Below are 21,910 nucleotides of genomic sequence, written 5' to 3'. Positions count from 1 at the left end.
ATGCAGTAGTACCCAAATTTGGCAGTGGAACTGTCGCGGATACCGACGCAAGCGGCCGGTGCTACAAAGCGCCTTGTCGATGCTCGATACAGCCCCGCTGGCAGTTGCGCTGCAAGAGACCGGCGGTCCGGCTAAACTGCAGGGTTATTAGGTTTTCCATAGCAATAGGGGAGACAAATCAAGGGTATCAACATTAGTCAAGAGAAACGTAGCAACAATAGAGCATGATCTAGAAGACAACGTAATCGAAAACGTCTTCGTGAAAATTTTAACAGGAAAGAAGGGAGAATCAAACACTTTTCTCTTGAACATATACAGCCCACCCAAACAGAGGAAGGTTAGGTTTAGGGCGATAATTAACAAAGCACTTAAAATAGCCGAAAACCAACCCCTAGTCATAGTAGGCGACTTCAACGCCCATCACCCGGAATGGGGGTACCTGAAAGAAGACCCAAAAGGGAGACAATTATGGGAGGATATACACAACCTGGGACTTACGATACTAACAGATCCGGAGCACCCCGCACGAGCCGGAAATAGCGTCAGCGTGGACACTTCACCGGATTTAACCCTCCTTAGAAACGTAGGAACGGCGAAATGGATTAACACGGAACAGAACTTAGGCAGCGATCACTATGTCATAGCAACAGAGATAAGAACCAAGAACAAACCAATAGGCAAGAAACAAACCCCTACGACGATCACAGAGTGGGACCACTTTAGGGAGCTCAGAGGAAACAGAGACGAGACAGTCATAAATAATATCGGAGAGTAGTGCGAAGCAGTTAAGAAGGATGCCAGAAAGGTAACCAAAGTGCTAGACGGGGAAAAAGCCCCCGAGATAGCGGACAGCCGACTCCTACACATGTGGGAAGCCAAACAAGGCATGGAGCGCCGACTAAAGAAACAGGGCAGGAACAACCGCAATCTCAAAAGAAGATTGGCGCGGCATAATAAATAAATAGAGGATTACGCGTTTAAACTGTGCCAACAAAATTGGAATAGCAAATGCAACGAAATGGAGAGGAGCATGAATCTCCCCCAGACGTGGAACATTCTTAGGCATCTCATAGACCCCAAAAAATCCAAGACCCAAGCAAAAGTTACAATGACCAAAGTTAGACACGCGTGTGGGGAATACGATGACGAAAGCTTCATACGCAAACTAGCTGAAACCTACATAGGAGATACAAATAAACGCCGGCTTCCCGATTATGAAGGAGCCCCGAACGAGGCCCTGGACGCGCCCATTACGGTAGCCGAGGTAAGGGCTGAAATAGTCAGACTCAAAACCAGATCGGCTCCTGGTCCACACGGGATTACGAACACAATGTTAAGGAACCTCGACCACAACTCCATAAAGGCCCTCACAGGTTACATGCAGGAGTGCTGGGAGAAGGGCGAGATTCCCCCGCAATGGAAAACGGCCACCGTGGTCCTAATACCTAAGCCTGGGAAGCAGCCGCAGATAGGGAACCTCCGACCTATATCCCTCACATCGTGCGTAGGAAAACTAATGGAGCATGTCGTCCAAACCAGAATATCGAATTACACGGAAAAGAATAGGAAGTGGCCAGATGAGATGTATGGATTCCGACATCTCAGCACACAAGATGTCATGCTGCGATTAAAACATGATATCATTGACGCCAGAACCAAGGATGCAAAGGTTATCCTAGGTCTCGATCTCAAAAAGGCATTTGATAACGTCAAACATGAGGCAATATTGAAAGGACTCAGCCACGCCGGAGTAGGCCACAAAACCTATCGCTACATAAGTGACTTCCTCACAGATAGAACTGCGAACATAAGCTTCCAGGAGATTAAATCCGGAGAAATAAAGCTGGGAAGCAAGGGAACCCCTCAAGGGTCGGTGCTATCACCCATTCTCTTTAACATGGCCATGAGAGAACTCCCGGGCGAACTTGAGAAAATTGGCAACCCAAACTTAGAATATAGCCTGTATGCGGACGACATTAATCTATGTATCAACCGAGGAAGTGATGCAGAGATTAACCAAACCCTACAGGCAGCTGCCAATATAATTTCGATGTATGCAGAAGAAAGGGGCTTAGAATGTTCGCCCGAAAAATCTGAAATATTCATACATAACGATAAGGCTCTGAGGAACAAACCACCCTCGGAAATTCAGATTTCTGTAGGAGGAAAGGAGGTGCCCAAAGTGGACACAATCAGAATCCTAGGCCTTTATATGCAATCAAATGGAAAAAACATGACAACCATCAAAAAGCTTGAGAGCCACGTGATGCAGACCCTCAATCTCATCAAACGTGTCTCGAGCAAAAGAGGCTGTCTTAAAGAAAAAAACCTACTTAGGCTCATACAAGCTTTCATAATAAGTAGAGTCAGCTACGCTAGGCCGTACCTAAATCTCAAAGCAGCAGAGAGGAACAAGATCGACGCTCTCATAAGGAAGTGCGTCAAGAAAGCTCTAGGCCTGCCCATGTGCACATCCTCGGAAAAACTCCTATCACTGGGCATACATAACACGCTTACAGAGCTCGCAGAAGCAGTCCATACATCACAGCTAGAGAGACTCAGCATAACACATGCCGGAAGAGCCACACTAGCCAAAGTCGGACTCAAAACAGATAGGGGAGCTAGACAGAGGGAGGATATCGACATGGAGATTAGGAGCAATCTCAGGATTCCCCCTTACCCAAGAACATGCACCCAGAAATAAACAAGGAAAGAAGACAAAAACGGGCACAGGTGATAGTCCGCATCTACGGTGACAAGCCTGAGGAGGAGGTCGCCTACATAGACGCAGCGGGTGATATACATAGTCAGTACACGACCGTCGCGGTGGTGAACGGAGCGGGTAGCCTCATTACGGCCGCAACCGTCTTAGGGACAAACACTGAGACGGCGGAGGAGGTCGCAATAGCACTAGCTTGTGTCGGTTCCAAAGCTAAATACGTCATAAGCGACAGCAAAGCTGCAGTCCAAAATTTTAGTAGAGGGAGAGTCTCTCCCCTCGCTGCCAAAATTTTAAGACAAGCGACATTGAATAGAACAATCAATGTAATCTGGACCCCCGCGCACGAATCTGTCCGTGGCAACCAGGCGGCCCACGAGGTGGCTCGAGATCTCTACCACCGAGCTTCACACGACGGTCCACCGCTCGTAGATCACGGGAGAGAAGGGCGACTAATTTCCTGTCAGGAAGTTACAGAATATTATAGACAACATCGCAGGTACTTCCCCCGTCTAGCATAACACTCAACAATCAACAGGCGGTGGCGTGGAGGCGTCTACAAACAGATGTCTACCCACACCCAATTCTATGCAAACATATAATTCCTGAAATAGAAGACGATAAGTGCAAGAAGTGCGGAGCGAGAGGGTCCCTCGACCACATAATATGGGAGTGTAGCCAATCCCCAGGCAGGGCGAAGAACATTAATAGTAGAGACGCCTGGGAGACCTTGCTCCGGAGCTCGGACCCTGAGCTCCAGCTCACCGCCGTCCGACTGGTTGAAGAGGCCGCCGGGATACAGGAGATCCCGGCCAGCATCTGACGCAACTACCCCATGCGGCCGGATCTCTCCTGATCCTCCTCCCTCAACTGAGGGTATGGGACAGGGGGGCTCTGGGTGAGGTAGTCTCATTCTGTTGGACAATAAATGTTTTTCACTCACTACGGGATGTGATACGATAAAACAGTTTTGGCATTAAATTTAAAATATAATTAGCGTTCTGAGAACTAAATGTCTCCAAGCTTCACGGTAAACAATGCAAGTGAATGTTCGTTACTTTGTGAATAAAACGTGCTGTACAAAATTAAGTAAAAATTTACCCAATAAATGTCCTATATATGCTGTACAATGTACTTACATTGTAAATGCGCAACAAAACACGAAACCCAAACACCTAAACCGATGCAAGGAATTTGATATGCCTCTTCGAAAGTGCACCAAAAAATCAGAATGCCAAGTGAACGCAATGAACGGTGCCTGCAAGGTTCTTTTCAGAATGTTGTGCACACTACTGTGGTGTCCGCATTCTTCGTAATCCACGGGTGGGCCAGCACCTCATCCAGGGAAATACGGTCTACCGGACGTTTCTGGACCAGCTGCGACAATAAGAGAACATGTTGCAGCCCTTGGCATAAATTTAAACAGCATGTCCATCTCCCTACTTTACACACCTATTTTTTCTTAGCAATCATTAGGCATCGCACCCTAGCCTAAATACCTTTTCGTATATTATCCACCTTTACTTCCCCTTAACTAGTGTACAGTGGTGAGCAGCCTTGTCTAGATGGCTCGGGCGGTGCACTTCCTTGCAAACAAATCCAGATTTTGTGGCAGCCTCTAGGGTCCAGCTGCAACGCTTGCACGGAAGTAGCGCCAGATAGCCTCGTAAACAAATCAGGCACGAAAACTTTGCCCTGTAATGAGGGGCTGCTCTCTAATTTCGGTTTTTGTTACCAAGTGCGCACTGCTCAAGCGCTCTAGACAAGGCTGCTCACCACTGTACTTACCCTAATTAACCTGCCTACACTACCGCGCCCTGAACTGTCCAACCCTACCTTGCGCTAGATACCTTACCAAGCCTAACATGTCCTATACTGCCTACCTACCTTATCTTAACCTAACCTACCTATACCTGCCAGTTTATCTAACATTGTCTATCAAAAGCTGAATATATTTCTATAATATTAGAGACATGTTTGCCGATTGACTAACCTGATTTTATCTATTCTGATGTTTGTTTTACCTAGCTCAGGACTTTTTTCCTTTGTTCTGCACTGATGAAGTGTCTTGATTTGTTTATTGTTTTTTCATTATCTGGTGCTGTCTACACGCTGCCTTATATTTGGGGCTGCGGACTCGTCAAGTTGCCAAGTGGCAGCTTTTTTTCCGTAGCCCTCCATCTGTGGCACCGATGGAAATAAAGATTTGATTTGAAAATAAGCGCAGTTAATACAAAGATTCGCTGCTTCTGAAGAAGAAAACAATAGGAGCACAGGCCTCTTTAAGTGCAATATGCAAACTTTGCTAGACAAAAGGTGCGGCTCAAATATGAAGAGAAAAGAACTGGGCTGTGGTGGCAGTGTATATCTGCAGTGCGGGCAGGCATATCAAATGCAACACGTATGCTTCACTGACAGGCTTGGATGCAACCTGCAGCCACCAGCGGTACACTATTTCACGAAATGCGTGCTGCTAACCTTCCCGATGATGTCACGAGCATCGGCACCGACATGGTGCGGGAACTCAATCTCGGCCACCCATATGCGCTCTTCTGAATCCGACTCAAAGGGTAGAGTGCCCACCACCATCTCGTAGATAACGACGCCCAGACACCAGTGGTCCACCTTCTCGTTGTATTCGGCGCCCGTGATCATTTCCGGTGGCATGTACTCCAATGTGCCGCACACTGTCCGTCGCCTGCAGGCAACATTGCAAGATTCAACATGCGTATATTTCCAGCGTGCACTAAGAAGCAATCAACCGCTCGCTATTGCTAGTCATGTGCTTACCAGTTATCAACAAACATTTAGCTAGCTGCTGCTCTGAGGCGGTTTTGCAGCTTTTTGCAGTCACTGACTATCGCTCGAAAGTAGTTCGAGTCACTTTTGTTCTCTTGTTTCAGCATGGTGAGTCGTGACGCGATAGCAGGTGTGTGTAAGGCCTGAATTAGTTGCACTGAGGCTAACCCAGGGGCGAAGGGCGAAGCTGCACTTACTAGAAGCGGATTATTTATGATGATATGCCTATAATGAAAACATCCCCTATGCTCCTCGGTTTCACTGACTGTCGGCTTCGTCATTTATGTGATAACAAGCCCTTTTTTGCCTTCCCTCGTCTGCTCAATAGCTAACGATGGCCTCGACTTCCCTTACGCCCTCACCGTTCGATCACGTTCCTCCGTGGCACTCGCGGTAATGCAGGACGTTCTACGTCCGCCGCTATGGACGAGGATGGCGCTGATGAACACCCTCAAGTAGGGTGCCTCGATGCCAGCGCCGCCGTTCAGGGTGGAGACAACATCGCGGGCGCCGCCATATTGAATCACACGGGATCAGCTGCGCTAGCGTGTGTAACGGCGCCACTCACTCTCGGCGGGCGTGAGAGTGCTTTTGACTAGAACAGTCTTTTTCATCAACATCGCACTGCGTATCTTTTCACTCATAATAGCCATTTTAACATCCGCGGGTCGAAGACGTAATTGCATGACTTAATTTTACAGCCCCAGGTGGTCAAGGTTGAACATTTACTGTTCCGTCTGTTGGTTTGAAAAACGCGCTAATATTTTAAAGATCTGTTGCCGGGCAGGTGCTGCTGCTCCATGCGGATAGAAGAAATTGCTGCCTCTGTTTTTTCCACGATATTTTGGATTTTAATTCCCACGTTCTGTTCACGCCCGCGTGTCGTCAGCCGCCCGAGCACTGCGGCTGGTTTCGCTATCGTCGCGCGGGCTGCTTCCGTTTCTTCTGCTAGCAAAAACTGGTGTCTGTCAGCTTTCTAATCTTTCAAAGGGTAACTGCGAGTTGCTCGCCCGTTTATTGCTCACAAGGGCGCAATTACATCTGCTTCTGGGGCGGGCGTTGGTATATACAAATGATGCCGCCGTGTGCCGACGTTGCCACTGCTCCGGCGTTTTCTTTCCCGAGGCCTAAGAAAACGAATCGCCCCTCGTTGGCGATAGCATAAAGGATTGCTGGGAGTTTCTCACTCGTTTCATTTTTATGAGGGGCGCACAACCACCGATTGTTCTTGCGTGCGCTCGCATGGACACTGCGCTTGCGCCATGGACATACGCACCGGTTGTTCTCCTGCGATTCCTCAGTTTCGGAAATATAATTCTACACATAATTTTTCATATTTATTTTATTAAAGCCAATCGGTATACATTAAAAACCATCCATGTAAACTTGCTCAAAAAAGGTTGGATTTTAGACATTAAAAAATTGCAGTAATTCTGAAAATTTTAAATTCGAGATCGAATTAATCGACATTGAAAAGTCACGATTTTCGAAAAAAATCGACCATAGAGGTTCTCGTTAAAAAAATGCGGTTTTTAACGTTGGCTCTGCGTGTATTTCCTATTGTCTACAAAATTGTGGGCTGTTGGGTTAGGCTGTTCGAAAAATAACTCCTACCTAAAAGTTGATCTTCACTACTCATGAAGACAAATATGTAACATAGCTTTTCAGCCTCCGCTCTTACAGATGGTACAGAGAACAAAACAAAAGACAATGTAAATTATTCATTTAATGCCAACTGTAATTGTAGGTCATGAAAAAAACAGGAACTAAAATATAAGTAAGCAAGACATTGGGGCAGAAAAGTGGGGCATGTACCGTGGGGTGTAACCTTAAAGGAAAACATAAAAGCAAAGCATGAAAAAAGGTTCAAACCACGAAATAGGTCAACAAGACATAGGGAAAAAACGATGTTGTGCACATTGTGGTGTAACCTTCGCCGCAAACATGAAAACAAAGTATGAAAAAAAAATGCAAACCACGAAATAGCAGAACGAGACAGAGCAGTAAAAAAGAACAGTGAGGTGTAACATTTAAAGCAATGTACTTCTAGCGCTGATCCCGCTTTACTTAAGCTTCCCAGTTTTTCCTTCGCTCGGAGTCTCGGGGGAAGCGAAAACAGCGTAGACCTTTGCGCGTTGACCCGGCGCACATTGGCACACAACAACCCGTCATGCTGCCTCGGTGGAATTGAGAAGCCCATCGGTCATGCGGTAGAGCCCTGTCAAACAAATAAAGCCACCAGCGATCGTCCGCAGCCACTGGTCCTCGAAAAACGGAAGCTCAGCTGCTTGCACCAAGCAACTGAGACCAGCCCGACCGACCGCTGTGATTCAAAATGGCGCCTCAGGCAGAGAGAGGCGGCGTTGGAGCGGTCAAAGGATGGCACCACCCTGAACGGCGGCGCTAGCATCGAGGCACCCTACCCTCAAGGTTCGGTTACACTGCAAATTAATACCCACGAAAAAAGAAGATTGGACAGCCGTCGCCTTCGTTTAGTCGATAGAGCACCGGACACGAAATTCAAAGGTCGTGGGTTTGGATAGCACTGGCTGTAAGTAGTTTCTTCTGCTTTCTAATCAATTATATTTGAAATATACCATATTAATCTCAAATTGAAGGATGCCACAAGTTAAAAAAGATACCTTATGCTTCCTGGTTTGAGTGACTGTTTGCCGGCATGCATGTCATAACGGGCCCCTATCTCCCCTATCCTTGTCTGCGCAGCTCCTATAATAGGACAATTTACATTTGCCGAACCCTTTGGTCACAAAACTTTCAAACACTAAAAAAAGGAAACAGTATAGTTTTTGAATTTAGCCCTACACCTCTGTCTAGTTCGTTCATACAGAACAGCTGTATGTAGGGTGTTCTGTATTTATCTGTCCGGGTTGCAAAAATTTGTCCTGCGGAAACTGCTGGCTTTTTTTGTCTTAAGCACACACCACAGCGCAGCTTATGACAGTCTGCGTTTTCCGATAAATAATTTAACATCGGAACTGACAGGAGTTGGCGAAGAACTGCATTCGTCTGCGCATAGAATTTTCGTCGAGGCGAGCGGAATAGCCGATATGAGAGGCTGCTCCATCTGGCGAACTTCGAGAAAACCAATGACCCTGCATTGAGCAGGGGCAGGTCTCACAGTACCCCAGATGGTGCCGCTGCTCAAATTGGCTATTCCACTCGCCTCGACGAAAATTCTCTGTGCAAAATACTGCAGGTTTTCGCCGATTCCAGTATATTCAGGTAAGTTCTGATGTGACGTTATTTATCGGAAAACGCAGACTATCGTAAGCTACCCTGTGGTCTGGTCCTGAGCCCAAATGGTCCACTAGTTTGTGGAGGATAATTTTTTACAACGCGGCCAGATAAATACGGCGCACCCCGTACAAGCATACAAGGCCGATATAAAGAAAAAAAGCACCACAGCACTGTCAACGTGTATAGCGTCTGCAGGCAATCGAGCATGCCAAGTGAAAGTTAGCCGGTGTTCCCACCTGAAAGAGGGCGAGTGCACGGACCAGCCAAAGTCGGCGATCTTGATCTCGCCGTTGAAGCCAAGGAGTAAGTTCTCCGGCTTGATGTCCCGGTGCATCACCCTTTGGCTGTGGCAGACCTTGAGGGCCTGGCACAGCTGGTAGGCGTACTGTATTGGGCAGAAGGTGGGCGCGCTTTGTAACAAAAGCAACTACATCAATCAATCGTGCAAGGGGTCGACAATATGCGACTGATCGACCAGTTCGGGAGTATATATGGTAGTCATGTACAGCGATATTCTCATGAGTCGTGTAAGTACGAAGTAGGAGTTTATTCTAGTCAATTACATGCTCAATGTCTCGGAGCTTCTATTAAGGAGTCCATTATGATTGAATAAAGCTCCGTATTTAATTCTTAGCTTTTTCTTTTATCACGTAACTTTTAGATGGTGATGGCGCCCATCTCTTCAAGCATCTAATTCCTGCTTGAAATACAAGCGTAGCGAGTAGCACATGGAAAATTCCAGCCCTTTCGCCTTCACTAATCTCTACTGAAACAGAAATGATTAACGAAAAAACCAACAACGCAGGAAAAAATGCAGGAGTTTTCCAAATCACTCCAAGCTATAAGAGCCGAAAATACGAATTCTTTGGTCCAAACTTTCTAATTTTATTTGTTACACAAAACTAAAGCCTTCCGCCCCACAGTATGCTGCCGAGACCGGACAGCCCGATACTGAGGCTTTAGCGCAGCGATCCGGTCCATTCGTGTGGCGGCGTTCATATTGCCCATTATCATCATCATCATCATCACCACCACCAACCTGACCGGCCCACTCAAAGGCCTCCCCCATGTCTCTACAACGAACCCTTCCAAGCCTGTTCCGGCCACCGTATCCCCGAAATCATCTCAGTCTTATCCACCCACCTAACTTTCTTCCGCCCCCCCCCCCCGCCACGCTTGCGTTTTCATGGAATCCACTCCGCTACCTTTAAGGACCAGCGGTTGTCTTGCTTTCGCATTACGTTCCCTGCCCAAGCCCATATCTGTCTCTTGATTCCGGCTATCATATCATTAAGCCGCGTTTTTTCCCTCACCCACTCTCCCCGCTTCCGGTCTCGCGTTACACGTGTCATTTTTCTTTCCATAGCTCACTGCGTTGTCTTCAACTTACGCTGAACCCTCTTCGTTAGCTTCCACGTTTCTGCCCTATAGGTGACTACTGGTAAGACACATCAGTTGTATTTGCCGATATTCCCCAATAGGAAAGTACACAACAGCTGTATTATATTCCTCATACCTGGGCAACAAGGCTGGACAACGCGACAGGGCACAGGCAGTTTTAGCAGACCGTGCCTCGATGCCCGATCTCAGAGGTCGTGGCTCATACAGCTTTCACCGCTCTCCTCGACGGAGATGCGGCGATAATTTAATCCCTTTCATCATCAGCAGAGCAGTAACTTTCTTATACCTATAACATGATCGCCACAGATGCAGCAATTTTCTTTTACGTATAACATGACGGTCATAGAGTTATTACATTGATTTCGTGCTGCGCCCTCCTTTTGGAGATCAACCTTGCGTCTCTTGGCAGCTGCAGCTGAAACTCCATAATGTGTAGCGCTGTTTCGCAGCACCGCCGCTAGAGCTGTTCGCTCTTTCACACGGTTATTGGTTTTGTAAGGATGTTGACATCAGCATAGAATATTAGTAATAATTATCTGTCGATTCGAATTTGGTTCGGGCGTGAGAAAATACCAACCGCACACCCCTAAAATCACTACTTTCTCTGAAGATCAGCTCCACTCCAGAACATGGGGGTCGTAAGAATTAGCTGCATGAACCGGAAGCTATATGTTGTCAGCTTTCCTCCTCAGCCTCATCGTTTAATTTGGCCTATTACGTCTCTGCCCTAATCTGCCTTTAAGCCTTTTTTAATCGTGAACATTGTTGCTCCCCAACAACCACATTGTTCAATACCCCTTCCTTCACCGGTTCCTCAACGTAAAACTAATTTCTTCAGAAGAACCACCCGCCATCAGTGACCAGCCCTGGATATCAGACTACTGGCTTCTGCCCAGAGGCACAGCGCTTTTGTCACAGCGTCAGGGGAGGGGTTTTGGCATCACTGAAAGCTGTGGTGACGGCAGACGTGGGGGTGAGGCATGGGTGAGAAGAAGAGGGGGCACTCACCGTGGCTGCTTGCTGGTCGGTGAATCGCCCAGCGTCACGAAGACGGGGGTACAGCGCCCCCTGGGGTGCGTACTCCAGGATGAGGTAGACACGGCTGTCGTCATGAAACCAGTTGTATAGGCACAGGATGTTCGGGTGCCTGCACGGGAAGGCCCAATGTGGCCGTTGGGCAAGTGAACTAGTCTGGCACCGGTGGTCACTCGCAAAGCAAACGCTGTGTTAACGTCCATTGAAAGATAAAGTAAGGCAAGGCAAGGGAAGAAAATCGAAGTGTTCTGTACATAACCTTCAGCAGCCCCGTAGGTATTCCACACTACTATTAAAATGTTCGACATTTCCGCGAAATGTTGAAGTGCGTCCGAGTTAAATATTATTCACACAAGCACTGATAACAGAGCAGACGCACGAAACCACAGAACCGATGTACGCTTAAAAATCACTACACAGTGAAAAGGCCTTGAGAAATTTCAGCACTGTTTTATACGTGCATTTCCTGTACTTTCACGCGAAAAATATTGGCACTGGTTTAGCTCTGGTTAAGCCTGGAGGATTGCGAAAGCAACGAGGAAAGAGAGGCGATGAAGAGCGCGCGGCTGCGGCGGCGGCAAGGTAGATATACCATGGTAGCTAAGGCTCCATAGACGCCCATCGGTCCAAAAAATGGCGGCTCATGGGGCACCCTAGGGCCCCTATTTTGGGGGGCAAACTACGTATGAGTGACGTTAATGACGTCACGCATACGTATGCTTTTGGCGCGAATTATAAAGTTGTCTTTTTATAGAACCCGCATTTTCGAGCCGGTATCACTTGAAGGTTGCCTTTCAGTGCGCACCAATCTTTGCCACTCAAATGTGCTCGAGTTCCTGCTAGTTATGGCCTTGTTAATGAGCAATTGGGAACCCAATGAAAGTGTCTGGCAAAGAAGACAGCATAGAAAGGCAGCAACACTTGCAGACGCTGGCTAAGCATGCATGATTCGTAGTGGAAACCTTGGTGGAAATACTGGTGCTAGTACTTTTGAGTATATCAAGGTATGATGCACAAAGCACAGGCTCAAGTGTACAGTTTGCAATACAGTGTACGGCAAGTATGGTTTTGATATTCATGGTTTATTACAACAACCAAACAAATACAGTGATAAAGCACACCAACAAAAAATGCGCGTCACAGGCAGCTCAAGCAGTAGTTGTTTTAAGCTGGCTATTCATCGCAATGGTCACAGTGCGGATAGGAAAAAGCCCTGAAGTTCCACGAACGTTGCCAGGTAGGAAATTGAAAAGTATAGAAAACAATGCTACGACAGCTTCCATTGAGGCAAACATGACATGACATAAGTAGTTGTATCAACACATAGACCATGCAGCAACTGAAAGAATATAGCAGCTATTTCTTCAACTGAAAGAATATAGCAGCTATGTTTACACCTGCATGAATATATTAAAAACAAGTTTTAGCATCAACAAATCTGCTCAACGCTAGAGCATTGCACCATATATAGGGCGTGCGCACAACCTCGAGAGCTCCTTCTTGTCTCTAACCGAAGTAATGTGAAGCAATTCTAATCAAACTAAAATATGCATGCAGTGCAGTTTAAAGTGAAGTGCAAGGACATTCAGTACAGCCACTCCTTCCTCGAGTAGGCACAGCATCGAGACGCAGCCATCCTGGCCGCAGATACACAAACAGTTCTAAGTGCTTGAAAGAAACCCCCAAGTCTCGCAGCTGGCACGATGTCTTCTCCAGGCTGAGGCTGCGGCAGAACTGCACCCACGTTTTGCACCTGGACATGATGCAGCGTCCACGTTATACAACTGCACCCAAATGAATACCATATACTCCAAACGTCAATACGCCAAGATTCCTTTCACCTAAATGCCATACGTTATAACTATGGCAGAAAATGCTCGCACCAAGCCTCCGCGCCTCAGAGTGCGGTTACGCTAGCCTGATACCACGCGGGTAGCTTCTCTTCTATGCTCAAAGAGTGATGAGAGCGATGCAGCGAAATGAGTTTAAAACTTCATTGACGGTCATGTATACGTAGAACGGCAATAACTACTGCTGGCCGAATTCAGTTAGGGCACAGTCAATGCGGCGCACATACACATGGTTCAGTTTCGATACTGTAAGTTGCGAGGGGATCCTCAAATTGGTTTCACGGTGCTGCAAAACCCATTAATGTCATGCTCAGAGCTGTTAGGCAGCGCAGTTGGTTTTAAATTTACCATGCGGTAAGTAGAGGGCACGTGGTTGCTCATGAGAGCCCGGTATGAATTTCACGTTTGTGTCAGTCGGCTGCACGAAACTAGTTATGAATAAAACAAATGATTTGTGTTTTTTCCACATCTTATGACTGCAAGTGCGTGCCCTGCAATTTACTAAAATATCCCGATAACATGAACCAAGTGCGTATGAAATGGTTACAGCTACGATAGGCGCGGAAAGCCCGACAAAAGCATATCTAGAGCAGACGACAACGGCAAGAGCTAACCTGCGAAAGTCCAGAGGGAAGCGGTGTAGTCTTGGTAAGACACTCACGGTACAACCCACGCTGTCACAATGTGCCACGGAGCAGGGTTTCTTCACATGCCGCAACCTCTTGAAATGCAGAGCTAAGCGCTTGAAACGATGAGCGCGAAGCCTCGGGAAAAGGTTTCGCACTGGCCGTACACCGAAGGAAACGCTGCAGCGGTGCAGCGGGGTGCAGATCTTGCCAAACGGTGACAGAGAAGCGACGGGCAAGGACCACATTAACTTCAAAGGGGCAATTTCGAGACCGGCGAGCTTAATTTGCACGCTTTCCAAGGCGCGCCATAGCAGGGAGCTGGAGATAAGAAATCGCTTCGTAAGCTCCCGCAGCCACTGTGGCTGGCATGGTGGCTGGGTACCGAAACAAGGCCTGCAAAGTCGCGCTGCAAATGCACCGCACACTCATCAACAGAGGGCGCAACAAGAACGTTGCAAAAAATTACAAAGTTCGGCGTAATGTTTTGCTGAAATAGTTTACCTATTTTAAAAAACGTGGCATTAAAATATTCATTTCTTTTTGTTGTTTTATAGCATTTTTATTTGTGCCTTTGCATTTCATTATGTAAATGTTTCGGCCGCCCAAAGTGGCTGTGATGCAGTCGCGCTAAACCGTTTTTGGGCCCAGCCTTCGCCACATTCTACATCCACCTTGGCGGCGGCTCTGGCACGCTAGCTATGCGCCGCTACTGCGCATGCACAAATGGCGGGCGCGGTGGCGGAACCTCTGAGTTACCCGCGCATCGACGGCGGCGGCGTGCCAGCTGCGCGCCGTGTGACGTCACGGCTCCTCGCGCATGCGCAGTATGGCCATTCGTCAGCTCCGAGAAATGGCTCGGCGACTCGCGTAGTGTTGCTCTCGGAACAAAAGAACGCCAATGCACTCATTTTGCCCGCCTAATATCCTCGCCACATAGAGCACACTTCACAGCAGTTAAGGTAACCCCTTTTTTTCGTTAAGTCTGGTTACCTTAACCGAGGTTAAGCACGCCGGTGTGTCACCGTGGCTGCTTTGACGGATAAGTCAGAATACAAAAATAAGCAAGAAAAATTGAAGTTGACAAGAATGACGGCATTGTATTCTCCAACAAGAACTTTTTCATCAAAACTGCTGTACTTTGTCTACAGAAATGCGCTTCATTATGGCATACCTCAAGCCATGGAAGTTATGTGTGAAATTTACATAAGCAAGGTTTCTGGCACCGTTCTTATTCTAATCATGTACCACTGCAAATTTTTTTAAAATTGCTGGTGGAGCGTGTCTCGTGTGAAATTTCAAGCATTTCGTCAGACTTTTCACTTTTCCACGTCAAAAATAACAAAATAACCGCGCCAATCTCCTGTACAAAATCACCTGTGATATCTTCTGAGAGCCACCATGCTACATCCAGAACGCATCAATTTTTGTTCCATAAGGAGGTTGAAAAACCAACATAACAGCAGCATTACTAGTTCGAACAATAACAAACTGAGTGAAGCGTCCTCAAAAGAGGCCGTGTGTTGGACATGAGCTTTGAAGCGCCTTTCTCTGTAGAACGTGTTGACTTCACTTGCGTGCTGTCATCAGTTTTTCACTTCCTGGCTGGCTGTATTCCGAGCTGGTAGTGGCACGTATGCGCATTTGTCACCCAAACTTCGCGCACTTTTAAGCGTGAAGTTCCCAGACACCATTAGAGCATGTGGGGGTAGCGGTCTCGGACTCAAAGGAGATACCCCCGACTTAGCGTGGCAAGCTCTGCGGAGACCAGCTACCAAGAGACAAGAGGTTTTCGGTCGTTTGGCACCCACCTTTCGCCGGTCGCAAGCAAGAGAGTGGGTCGGAGCCAAAGATTCACAAACAAAACAGAGTTTATACAGCAATGAGACGATACAAATGATTACACAATCCTAGCACAAACACATACAAAGTGATTAAGGAAACAAAGCAACTCGTGCAATGTTAAACTCGAGATAGATTGCAATACAAAAGGCACAGTGCACCTTAAGCGCACTTACACTAGAGACAGGCAAACAAACAAAACACAGTTTGTTCACCGGGCACTGCGACCGTCCGACGACCAGAGGTCCACGACGATGCGGTCCCGCAGACTGGCGCACGTTGCCTCGTTGGTCCATGGCTGGGCGAGTGGTGTTCTCCCGGGAGTCGAACGGGCGCGTTTATCTGAATCTTAAACGACGGCTCAGACTAAACTGACAGCGGTCAACGTCCTTCCTTTATAGGGATGGACCACGTCTGTTTGTTCTAAGCGCCAAAGTAGGCTCGCACATGCACGCAGTGTAGGCCGTGCAGTCTCCCTTTCCTTGTCGCGCCGGCCGCGCGTCTTCATCGGCCAAAAGCCGGGAGTCGCTTCGTGGATCTTCTTGTAGTTTCTGGCGTGGCGCCGCCGCCGAAGGGCGAGGGGGACATGTCTTAGCGAACGCAAGGCTACGCCCTTTCCGCAAGAACACCACGGAGAAGCAACTCCGATGTTCTAAAGAAATCGACGTCATGGCTGACTCATTCCCTCCGGCGAGCGGTGGTGGAGGGGGCAGTCACACACACACACACACACACACACACACACACACACACACACACACACACACACACACACACACACACACACACACACACGCACGCACACACACACACACACACACACACACACACACACACACACACACACACACACACACACACACACACACACACACACACACACACACACACACACACGCACACACACACACACACACACACACACACACACACACACACACACACACACGCACGCACGCACACACACACACACACACACACACACACACACACACACACACACACACACACACACGCACGCACGCACACACACACACACACACACACACACACACACACACACACACACACACACACACACACACACACACGCACACACACACACACACACACACACACACACACACACACACACACACACGCACACACACACACACACACACACACACACACACACACACACACACACACACACACGCACACACACACACACACACACACGCACGCACACACACACACACACACACACACACACACACACACACACACACACACACACAAGGCTATAGTCGCTCTCCAGGGGTTTCCTTCTTCCCCGTTTTACGACTGCGCGGCGCTGATTTTGTTTCTTTGTTTCTAAAGTGCGCCGAATTTTGTGACACTGCCCCTTCCTTTAAGAATATTGTGTAACAATATTCACAAAACACAAGACCCGCGCGCACAAGCATGCGCTCACAAACTCAGTGCCAAAGTACGTACATCAATACAATAATATTTCCATATCCATAACACAACGCAATGTTCACAATGCACTTTAAAGCGCGCTGCAATTAGGAAGTACCTTAACACAACATTGCAGACATGGAGCAAACGAGTAGAAGGCATACTTTCGCCTATACTTCCACATTCGGCCTACACAGAGGGTTCCTTACAGTACTGTTTCGCTCAAGCTTGCAGTCGCGCTTTTAATTCTCTTTTTTACTCTACTGTGTTTTCTTCCTGTCACGTGTTCTAGTCTTCTTCCGCCTCATTCCGAGGCTTCTCTTCCGAACGCTGTTCTGGCCCAACTCCCTATTCATACGGCTCTCTGTTTGTACTCAAGCCCTTCCTCTTTTCTTGCGGCTAGCGCTTCTGTTGCCATCAAATTTAACGCCAGTTCGCTCATGACGGCTGCGCTTCTCGTGTCTTCCTTCTTTTTGGCGTGCGCTCTTCTGTTTGCGCTTTGGTCTCCAGACCGAGTCCTTACTGAACGCTGGGCTCGTACGTCTTTTCTTTCTTACTTTGCTGCAATATTCGTGCAGCTCACTTGCATTCCATTCAGCTGTCTTCAGCTTAGTTCTGTTTCGTTCCATTCTCTTCTTGAACTTTCTCCAGCGTTTCTCCAGTTCGATTCCACCTGTATCGGCCGTGCTTAATTCGCTTCTTTTTCTCTTTACTTTCTTCCGAACATTACTTCGCGGTGAGCCCGAATCGTTTTCACATGCATCATCCGAGGTGGGTTCTCGCGATGAAGCCACTGTTTCAGTCGTTTTTTGTTTTTCATGGACAGAACTTTGTCTCCGGTCCGATGTTTTCTACCTTTTCTTCTTTCTGACTCTTGCTCGAGCGCAGTGCTCGGAGCACGGCTCAGGACTCCATTCGCATCAGTTGAGGTCAATACTCCTTCCTCAATTCCAAACGTCAGTTAGTTACTTTGAGTGCAGTTGTGTACAGACCTTTCCTCAGTCTGCTCCTTCCCTTCCACTGCACATTCTCCTTGAGAGGCAAAAATTTCCTCGTCTTCATCATAAGCCCAAATCTCCTCGACTTCCTCATCGGGAACGACCTCCTCGCTGCTCGAGGATTCGCACGGAACGGTTTCCAGGTTTTCTGTGAGTGCGCTGTCCTCCGTTATTACTAGGTCGGAGCTTTCGTACTCTTTGACATTTGACCGCTCTTCCTCACGATCCTTGCTGCAACTCTCAGGCCTGCAGCACAGTGATTTGTCGCTGGAGCTCCAACTCCTTTCGATGTCGCCAGGCGACTGCCCTCAGGTGCTGTCTGACGGAAGCGTCAGGTTGGCCTTCTTCTCAGTGCCTACTACCTTAGCAGTAGCTACACTTTCAATTTCCTGAGGAAGCGGCAATCCGGTCTGTTCTTCGCTCTCTGTAATCAAAGTTGTAGGAACAGGCTGTTCCACAACCTCACTTTCACTAGTGGAGCTAGTTAAAACCTCTCCGTGGTTGTCAAGGAATTAATTTCCTCTCTTCCACCCGACCTCTCCGGGGGTAAGCTCCGCTGGCTCCCTGACGTTCCACAAAGGCCGAATTTCAGCAAGCTTTCTCTGAAACACTGCCACCTCTCATTCAAAAGCCCTTTCGGCTTCTGCACGTTTCCTTTGCCTCTCTCTCTCTTCTCGAGCCCTCTCTCTTTCCTGGGCCACCCATTTTCGCAGTTCGGCTCCGGTCATCCCCATCTCGAGGCCAGCCTCTATTAGCTCCTTCAGCTCCTTAAAGCTCATATTTCGAGACCGAACTCTATATTCAAGGCAATGAATACCTCTACACGGTGAACCGCACTAACCGCTGCAGCGCAGAAACTGACAATATCGCTCTGCTGCTAACACTCGTTTACGACCTCTTCATAAACTCCTACCAACTCTTTCTCTGTTTCTGCGCTTACAAACACCAAACGACCTCTCGCGTAAGCCAGAATATATGTCACCCAACTTCCCGCACTTTTAAGCGTGAAGTTGCCAGACACCCTTAGAGCGTGTGGGGGTAGCGGTCTCGGACTCAAAGGAGATGCCTCCGACTCAGCGTGGCAAGCTCTGCGGAGACCAGGTACCAAGAGACAAGAGGTTTTCAGTCGTTTCGCGCCCAGCTTTCGCCGGTCGCAAGCAAGAGAGTGGGTCGGAGCCAGACATTCGCAAACAAAACAGAGTTTATACAGCAATGAGACGATACAGATGATTACAAAATCACTAGTACAAACACAAAGTGATTAAGAAAACACAGCAGCTCGTGTAACTCGAGATAGATTACAATACAAAAGGCATATTGCATCTAATGTGCACTAACACAAGAGAGAGGCAAACAAACAAAACACAGTTAGTTCACTGGGCACTGCGACAGCCCGACGACCAGAGGTCCACGACGATGCGGTCCCGCAGACTGGCGCACGTTGCCTCGTTGGTCCGTGGCTGGGCGAGTAGTGTTCTCCCGGGAGTCGAACGGGCGCGCTTCTCTGAAGCTTAAACGACGGCTCAGACTAAACTGACAGCGGTCAAAGTCCTTTCTTTATAGGCATGGACCGCGTCTGTTTGTTCTACGCGCCAAAGTAGGCGCGCACATGCACGCAGTGTAGGCCGTGCAGTCTCCCTTTCCTTGTCGCGCCGGCCGCGCGTCTTCATCGGCCAAAAGCCGGGAGTCGCTTCGTGGAGCTTCTCGTAATTTCTGGCGCGGCGCCGCCGCCGACGGCCGAAGGGGACATGTCATAGCGCACGCAAGGCTACGCCCTTTCCGCAAAAACACCACGGAGAAACAACTCCGATGTTCTAGAGCAGGGGTTCTCAAACTGGGTTCCGCGGAACCCGTGTGTTCCGTGGGCTGTCTTCTTGTGTTCCGCGAGAACCCTCACCGGCCCTGACCCGGCAGCTGATATGAGACTGCCTCTGAGTGCTACAGAGCCACGCTTTGACTTGCTCTTAAAAGGGAAGCAGTACCACCCATCACATTAGTATTTGTATTAATCTGTGCAATAAACATTTAACCTTTGCAACTCTCTCTTTTCAAAAATGCACTCGACAACATTGCTGGTAAGTGAAAGCGGGGGGGGGGGGTTCCTGGAACTTATTGAAGGCTTTTGGGGTTCCTCCAAGCAAAAAAGTTTGAGAACCCCTGTTCTAGAGAAATCGACGTCGTGGCTGGCTCATTCCCTCCGGCGAGCGGTGGTGGAGGGGGCAGTCACTAGTGCACTGCACGGGCGGCCGGGCCGGGACATGATTTATTTTGCCGGGCCAGGGGTGGGCCCGGGGCGGGCCCGGGCTGGTCTCGGTCTTAAAGATACGGGTCCGAGCCAGGCTTGGGTCTGTACAGAAACGGCTGGTGTCCGACTTTTCATTCAATATTGCAGAGTGAAGTGTGCACAACTGCGGCATTGAAGCAGCGACACGGATGAGCTATCAGTTATAGCAGGCGCTGAGAAAAAAACTAAGCCTTATTCATTGACTTATTTATTTCCTTATTTTCACGCTGCGGTGCAGTAAGAGTAAAATTCAACCGGCCTTAATTGGCCATTGATCATTCGCGTTTCCAAAACATACCTATACACTATTAGAAATGCATTAGGGAAGAACATATTAGTTTAGGACGCTTATGGTATTCCAAGCACATATTATGAAATACTCAAGCCTTTTAGCTTTTCGTTTCTCCTGAAAGGTGACCAGTTCGGCTATGAGCTCAACCTGTGAGATCGCGTTCAGTAAAAAAAAAATGTCATCCTACTGCTTGCTAGGCAGCTTTAATATTTATGCTTCGCGGGCGGCAGAATATAACTGATTACAATCATGGGGGAACGCAAAGTAGACTAATACACGTGTATGCAGCCCTTTTTATTTGGCTCTCGGAACTTCCGAGTTCATCTTTGCCCACCTACACGATATCACTCTCCGAAAGACGGGCCTGGCGAGAACTACTCTTCATCACTTCCTTCTGGGTTAGAAAGAACCAACTTTCTGGAAGCCAAACTGCGGTTTCAGAACCTTTGTCGGCGAGTTCCTTATCGGTGTAGTAGCAGTCTACTTGCTCAGAGTGAGCAGTATGCCTCAAGCGTTACTGTGAAACGGGCCAGGCCGGGCGCGGGCTGGTCTTCACTGCGAGATTCACGGGCCGGGCCGGGCCGGGCTCACTAGAGCGATAATTTAGCGGGCCAGGGCCGGGTCCGGGCTTGAAGCCGTGGGCCTGGGCCGAACTAGGGCTTCAGGTCGCGGGCACGGGCCGGGCTCGGGCCTCTAATTAAGGCCCGTGCAGTACTCTAGCAGTCACACACACACACACAAGGGTATAGTCCCTCTCCAGGGGTTTCCTTCTTCCCTGTTTTACGACCGCGCTGGCGAGATGCGTCCGCGCGGCCCTGATTTTGTTCCTTTGTTTCTAAAGTGCGCCGAATTTTGTGACAACTTTCAATGAGAAAACAAAAGTGCTCACAAGACAGTGTCAGGAGAATATCCACCAGCTACACAGCTGCATGGCATAGCAAGCAAGTGATATAATTGCAGAAGAAAAATCTTTCAGATCGCAGCAGCGGCCCGCATTGGAGCAATGCTAAAGCAAAACGTCGGCATTCTATATCGACGTCAATTGCTGTTCTGACGTCCGTGTACTATATCGATGTCTAAGTGTATTTTTGTGCGTTTGTTAACCACACCTCATGAACCAAATTTTACCCACGGCAACATTTTATCACATACTATGCTTCACAATATGCGTCACAATAATACTATGCGTCACAATTTATCATCAGAGAACGACGTAATCTTTCGGACACAACTGCGGACAACTTTTGCTGACGCGACAGAGCCATATAAAGCTCTCGCACTGAACAAACGTCAAAGATAAATAAAGAACTGCAGTTAATGAGCGCGCTCAGGCCATAACTAACCCTACGGGGAAAAAAATTGC

At 48.2% G+C, this 21,910-nt stretch overlaps 1 protein-coding gene across 1 annotated transcript in view; it reads right to left on the bottom strand.

Moving 5' to 3' along the window:
- Nucleotides 1-391: 391 nt before the first annotated feature.
- LOC149326364 (aurora kinase C-like) overlaps nt 392-21,910 on the bottom strand; it is a 41,723-nt gene continuing 20,204 nt past the window's right edge. The window contains exons 4-8 of the mRNA XM_089564551.1: nt 11,186-11,324; nt 9,013-9,161; nt 5,198-5,417; nt 4,010-4,096; nt 392-439 (exon numbers count right to left, since the gene is read on the bottom strand). Coding sequence (XP_089420677.1) covers nt 392-439; nt 4,010-4,096; nt 5,198-5,417; nt 9,013-9,161; nt 11,186-11,324 — 643 coding nt within the window. The remainder of the gene's footprint in view (nt 440-4,009; nt 4,097-5,197; nt 5,418-9,012; nt 9,162-11,185; nt 11,325-21,910) is intronic.

Source organism: Amblyomma mixtum, chromosome 10, assembly GCF_055824585.1.
Source record: "Amblyomma mixtum isolate Tamu chromosome 10, ASM5582458v1, whole genome shotgun sequence".
In the NCBI taxonomy this organism is placed as follows: Eukaryota; Metazoa; Arthropoda; class Arachnida; order Ixodida; family Ixodidae; genus Amblyomma; species Amblyomma mixtum.
This window is presented reverse-complemented; position numbering and strand designations above follow the sequence as displayed.